This window comes from Apium graveolens, chromosome 9 (assembly GCF_009905375.1).
Source record: "Apium graveolens cultivar Ventura chromosome 9, ASM990537v1, whole genome shotgun sequence".
Lineage (NCBI taxonomy): Eukaryota > Viridiplantae > Streptophyta > Magnoliopsida > Apiales > Apiaceae > Apium > Apium graveolens.
In genome coordinates this window covers 77,559,356-77,566,767 of record NC_133655.1, presented here as the reverse complement: position 1 = coordinate 77,566,767, position 7,412 = coordinate 77,559,356, and the positions used below count along the sequence as shown (strand labels likewise).

Below are 7,412 nucleotides of genomic sequence, written 5' to 3'. Positions count from 1 at the left end.
TTAAGATTTTAAAATTGTTCTAACTCAATATATATAACAGTGTTTGATTTGTAGTAATGCGGAATGAAAAAATAATAGAAATCAAAATACTAAGTAATAAAACACAAGTTTTAAAACTTTTTGGTGGATTTGAAAGTATCCACCAGATATATATATATATATATATATATATATATATATATATATATATATCTGTATCAGATTGAGAACTCTATGATACTTTGAATAGCATACAGCTGCTTTACAAGTGAACAAACAAACTACAGAGAAATTCTTAACAAATACAGATTTATCTATCTCTCTGAAAAATATGCTTGCTTAATTTATTCTACTTGCTACACTTGATTTATGTATTACCAAGTTACATGACAGTAAGACAGAATAATAAGACAAATTATATCTAGTCTAACTTCATGCTACTTCACTACTCTATTCCAGCATATTTGAATATCTTCACATTTGCAAGGAAATGGTAATACTTCTTTGTTCTCAAAATCCTGTTTAACAGGCTGCCACATTTCTTTTGCAAACACCTGACGCATGTGACTGTGTTGTCACTATCAACAACTATTTTAAATATGATCATCCATCGGGATTATGTTGAACATCCTTCGGGAATATGTTGATCATCCGTCTGGAGCCTTGTAGATCATCCGTCGGGAGGCTATCTGTCACTTGACTCTATTTCACTTATACAGAATTACAAGACATCTCATATTTATAATTAGCCAACCTATTCTGTATATCAATCTAGTAGTCAACATGACTTAGAAAATCCTACAGAATCTACTAGACTAAAACATGATGTTTGCAGAGATGTGCTACAGTACTTATTTGTTACATAAGTTACACTCTCGATAGATGTCAAATTGCCATCCGTGGGGACTATAAAGTTCATCTGTTGGGACTATATTAGAACATCCATCGAGAGCTACAAAATTCACTAAGTTAAATCTACTAAGGGGTTTTGTTTAACTTATCATCAAGTTCACAACATATTTCTAACAGGGTCGTAGAGTCTGGGTACCCGAATGGATCTATACATTGAGGTATGGATCTGCACTATATCCTGGCTGATCAGCGGGATATAGGTGTGAACTTGTGTCCAGTTTAGTTTATTGTTAATTGTCAATAATGGCCTTCATTCTTTTCTTGCGGGGTTATATCTTTGCAGATGTAACCGAGATACCGGTTCATTTAGTTGATTATAAAACTGTCATTATATTGTGGACTTGTTGAGCAACTTATGGCTCACCCCTTTTTGTTGTTATCCACCTTATTGTTTTCAGTTAAGAAAGAAAATGAAACATATCAAGACTCGAGTAGTAAAAAAATGAGTCAAGCCGCGGGACCCTCTCATACCAAAGGTGTTGAACCCAATTCATGAGGCTTTGAGTTGTATGAGCATGTGTGGTGTAGATAGATAATGTGTGTGTTTGAATAAAGATGAATTTAGTTTAAAACTTGTTAGACAATGGTTTGTAATAAAGAGAGTTTTGTGAAATTTTAAATTGGGTTTGTAATAAAGTTAGATGGTGGTTCTTATTTTCATACTTTAACCTAAAAAGATCCTAGTTAGTATAAAAGGGGTTAGATATATATATATCTGCATAATTGTTATACAGGTTTGGAGATTAGCTAGTAACCCCCAGACCTATACCCCGGGTTTAAAGGGCGTTACAGGTTTGGCATCAGTTCTGTAGGTTTAGGTCCCTGAAAATAAGAAAATTATGATTAAGATAAGATAGGAAGATCACATAAGATAGGAATAGGAGTGTTAGGGTTCAGATAAGTCTAGATTAGGAATGTATAAGTTCTAGGATTTCTAAGTGACCCTTTTTCTTTCCTTGTTATATTATCCGATGGCATCGTCAGCATCTTCCGATAGGACTGTTACTGGACCAGCTGAACCATCTGTACCACCAGTTTCAGCACAGATGTTTCCACGACTACCATCACTACCCCAGGAGCCAGCACCGCCAGCTCCAGAGCTATTACCAGATTCCATGGAGATGTTTGATCCTTTAAAGTTCTTTGAGCCGATGTTTCCACCTCAACTTTCGATAGAGTATCAGTTTATTCCAGAGATTGAGCCAGAGGTTCCACCAGCAGTATTACCCCCTTTGCCAGTTATGCTCTAGAGCCAAAGGTGTTTCAGATGACCCCGGTCGAGGGGATGGATGAGCACGATGTGGGATTACAGCTGGGTTTACAACAACAGGGTATGGCAGGGATACCTAGAGTTCCATCGCAGGAGTCTGTGATCCCTACAGCATGGTTCGATCAGTTTTGACAATCCAAAATAATACTAAATTGACTTTCTGAAACAGTGTCAATTTTGAACCCGGCTTTATTCGATCGCAAAATGACTCTATTTCCGATAACGTATATAGTTATTCTCGGTATATAGATTATATTTGTAATTGTTTAATCAGCTTGTGTTTGATACCTTCGTTAATTCATTTAGTTCTTGACAACAATCCATACAAATTGTTCATCTGCTACAAAATCTTTATTATAAGTATGATCAAATAAAGTGCACAGTCAATTGTGCAATAAATAGATCGTATAATAGTTGAGCTCTTTTCTCTCATACGAGAGATGAAGAGTTCAACTTTTAACATATACTTATATAACTAATTAAAAAAATAATGTGCATCAATCATACACGCATCTTACCGAGGAAACATTAGATAATTGGGCATTAGCCAATCTTAACTACTCATTCCAAAATTTGTCTATGATATATATTTTTTTGTAATTAATCATTAGAGAACAAGTTAATCTATATCTATATATCTATATACTGTTAATAAAGTTTTGATGTTAGAGATGACAGCCGTTTCTTTGTCCATTTCCGCAACTATTTAAGGAGTGTAACGGCTGACTGGATACCACCACCGCTTTGGTTTGTAACTTGTGGGCCAAACATATTTTAAGCTGCTAAGCTCTATAAGCATGATACATAATTAGAGTCTACAGATAAGAAACATAAGTATTAAAAATATTTATGTATTTATACGGTAACTTTTAACTATTAACATAATATTTTCTTATATTATACTCCCTTCCTTCCACACAATTTTTTATATGGGAACGGGCACGCATTTTAAAATTGTTATTAAATATAATTGCCTATTTTTTTAAAAAAAAAATTCTAAATAAAAATATAATGTTTAAATTTTTAAACAGAAAAAATTTAAAAATAAATTACAAAACTATATTTTATAGTATTCTTAAAATATGTGTAGGAGAAAAAACAGTAAATAAATAAGTGACACAGAATTAGTATTTTCATATTTTAATATTTATTAAATTATTTAAACATAACAATATTATTTAAAACTTGGTATAAAATATTACCATCTATTCATAAATTTAAAAACATGGATGATTTTATAAAACTAAGTAAAAAAGTAGAGCCACGTTTTTATAAAAAAAATAACTTTTTAATATAATCGGTGGCATTAAAATGTAACCGACTCAAAATGTAACTGACTAAATTTGATTCCCGGATCCCAGCTTGAGAAAGATAGATATCATAAACTAATAAAAATCCCATGCATAAGGTTAAATAATAATCATGACTACAACTGTTAGCCTCCCCATTTAAACCATTTCCATCTCATAAACAACACATTCTCTTGCAATTCCCCTGGTGATACTTAACTATTGTCAGGTGAAACCTCCTCACAGGAACCAGCACAATGGCAAAACAACAAGCTTTATATTTCTGCCTTCTCAATATCTCCTTGGTCACAGGTACATGGTTTACATTCAAAGGAGAATTACGATCATGAATAAATATTTCTTTTTTGGCATTGTTCAAATTAAAGCAGATGTTGGTACTCACTCTAAATATTCTTTGCTCACCAAAACTTTTCTGTTTATGCAGTTGCTACACTTACAATGGCTCATGGAGAGGTAATCTTAAAGATATTGTAGAAACAATTAAGATATTTTAAAACACATATGTTAATAAAGTGATGCAATGTTTTTTGGATTTTTCTTAAATGGGATACATTTTTTTATGTGCAGAAAACATGGTGTGTGGCGAAACCATCCACAGATGAAATAGCTCTGCAAAATAACATTGAATACGCCTGTACTAATGTAGACTGCAGCACATTTCTGCAGCCTGGCTGCCCTTGTTATACACCCGATAATCGAATCAACCATGCTTCCGTCGCCATGAACGTTTATTACCAGCGCCAAGGAAGAAACAAATGGAACTGCGACTTTAACAACTCTGCCATTGTTACAATAACTGATCCCAGTGAGTCCATTTCAAATTTATATTAGTTTTTTCTCGTAATCCAATCAATAATATTCTAAGGAGAACTTAAATTTGTTTGAGTTAATACGAGCGTTTTAAACAGGGTATGTTTGATTTAAGTTGTATACATTGAGCTAACAATGGAAGTTCGATTTATTTTATTTTTTTAAAAAAAATTGCAGGTTATGGTGGTTGTGTTTTCGAGTAACTGAAGTAGATGGCATAATTAGCTCCAGCAGATATAAACAACTTTCTGCTCAACAGACTGTACTTCAAATTTAGTTACATCAATATTAAGCTTGTGATGCTAAACCATATGTCACAATTTGTGGACTTAAATGTATGTATTGCAGCTTATATATATATATATATATATATATATATATATATATATATATATATATATCAGTTGATGCCATTTTCCAATTAAAAATTAAACAGCTTAGCTTGGTAAAGTACGTAATACAATCCATCAACTTAACTGAGGAACTCAGTAAGTAAATCAAAAGGGAAATGAATTTTTTGAGTAAAAATAGAAGCTTATTAAGATATTATATAAGAGCTAATAAAGAAAAAACAATGAGATAATGCAAGTTCTTAATGTTCAAGAGGATGAAAGAAATCTAAGTACATTGATTGTAAATAATCAGCACACTTTGATAAAATAGTACAAGCGAATTCTCGGTACATGCACCATACATCTGAGAATTCATTCAAAGAAATTCACATTTTCCACTTTTTTGAGGTTAAGATTCTTTAACGTTTATCGGATAGACTAAATGCAACATACTAACATGTGTTGGCCACCAATTCTAAATGTTAAAAAGACACTGATTGTTGCAACATTAAACCCTCTGTCACAAAATTAGCATGATGAGTGAAGATAATATAGGATTATTTTGTCAACAACGTATAAGCATATAGATGCAAGATTAAACATGAGATATCGAAACTCGTTTACTGATTTGTTTCTAGTGTGTTGACTAGCCTTTGCATATATGGCAATCTCTTAGTCATCACTTTTTTTAGCAGGCAATGATTTGTTTTTAGTTGGCCTGAAAAAGATAGGCTCATAGATTGGGGTTAGCCCATCTGTTGTGATTTATCAATGAACCAAAGTCAGGCAGTTAAATAAAAACCCATTGGCTTAGTTAGTAAAATGAGCTGCAATGACAAAATGAAGAGAAATAGTTTCAATTAGTCACACTATACAACAATCTCTCATAGTAAATTCAAACAAAGATAAATATGGAGAAATATGTTAAAATGACTTCTGTGACAATCTTTTTTATATGTGTCTCCAATTATAATCTAGATCGAATTTTACATGTTATAATGATATAACCTTCTCATTGATCGTTCTCAGTTTTCCTCTAACTCATTACATGTATTTTATTTATACTTTTGCTAATTATGTATTTTATATTTCTATCTTCATAATTGGATTTTAATGGTTTAAATTTAAGTGTGAATACTACTAATAGTTGTCTACTCTAAAGATTCATTTTTTTCACATGTCAATCTTTCAAATTTAATTATTAATCACACAGTGCTAAAACTCGAACCATCAATCAGTTTCAAATACGAATATTTGAAACTAATTAATATTCCTAAGATTGCTTAGATTAGTAGTGCTAAATAAAAAATATTTGATATTGAGGTCGAGTCGATAGTATTAGGCTTTAACTGGGGAACGCATTTCACATATCATTGAAACAAGAAAATATTTATGGTGAAGTACTGAATTTTATATTGTAATAAGGAAGTTTTGTTTGTATGAAAGTATTCCTTTCTTTAAACTTTCTTTCTTCACCTGATATGCTCTGCAGTTATCAGGTGCTTGTGATAAAACTTGGTAAGGTTGGTTAGCTTCCTATAGATTGTATTACAAATATTCTCTGTCCATCGAGTTTTGTGTTCATTTTCTTTTTCTCCGAATAATTTCAATAGCCGAATCCAAATTATTCAATCATCACAAGCTATAGTTTGTATATGCATTCTTGAGATTTCATATTTTCTGTGTTGTCTGTTGTGTGCATGTATATTTCAAACTGTCGATCTATGTGTGCGTGTGCTTTTGTTCAAGATGGATGCACTTGGATCAGATCTAGATCCTACATATTGCATTCCCAGAAGCCTTGGCATTAGCTGCATGATCCTGTTGCTTCTCTAATTGACACTGCATTTATCGGCAGTTTAGGTATTTTATTATGATATCCTTGCTTAGCACTTCGTTACTTTGCCTCATGGTTTCCAAGCAAGTCATTGTAACAGCATCATTTTATCGGATTATCAGAAATCTTAACTTTTGATGATTTATTTCCACCCAAACATAATAGTGTTAGGTCACACACACTGCAGAAGGGGGTTGAATACAGTATATCGGACAATCAAATCGAATTCAAAGAACACAAGTAACAGAAAACAAACTTTATTAAACTCTGTTACAATGTAGAACTGTCCTCTCTCAGTGATAGAACAAATATCACGAGAGCTGCTAGGGTTACAATAAATAATATTCTCGATAATGATAACACATATAGTGTAAACCCTATGTCTCTGTTTATATATCACACAGTTACAAGATAATCGCTAATTGATATAGAATATAATTCTGCTTCCTAAAATATATCAATCAGTTATCTTTTCTTCCAAGTATTCCATTCTTCACAGAATTTCTTCTTCATGCATATCTCTTCTTACGTTTGTCTTGATCTTCTTTCCTTTCAATCAGCCGTCTTCCTTATCTGAAAGTTTCCTTTAAGTCCTGATATTATCTCCGGATAAATATCTCCTGAACCTTAAGTACTGATAACTTAAATTCTGACTTTAGTATAAGTGTTGATTTCAGTTAAGTACTGATTTGTCCTGTTTAAGTAAGATTTGAAAACTAAACACAAATCATATTATACATGACATTATCAAATATATCAATCTCCCCCAACTTGTAAATTAGCATAATATACAAGTTTAACAGATATTTGATGATGTCAAAAATATTAAGTACAAATGCATGAGAATTTGACTAGATAACTACAACTTACAGTCCTTAAAGCTTTACCAACTTTAACTTCTGATAACAACTTCAGTCTGTATACACATCAGAATTTGAGCAGTTGTAGATCTTGACTTGGCT

General features: G+C 32.1%; 1 protein-coding gene across 1 annotated transcript; it reads left to right on the top strand.

Annotated features, from left to right (window-relative positions):
- The first annotated feature begins 3,609 nt into the window (after positions 1-3,609).
- On the top strand, positions 3,610-4,591 carry LOC141682418 (glucan endo-1,3-beta-D-glucosidase-like). Its single transcript, XM_074487108.1, has 4 exons — positions 3,610-3,762; positions 3,896-3,924; positions 4,039-4,276; positions 4,459-4,591. Exons 1-4 carry the CDS (start codon positions 3,708-3,710, stop codon positions 4,482-4,484), a joined length of 348 nt encoding a protein of 115 aa, XP_074343209.1. The 5' UTR covers positions 3,610-3,707; the 3' UTR covers positions 4,485-4,591.
- The last annotated feature ends 2,821 nt before the right edge of the window (positions 4,592-7,412 follow it).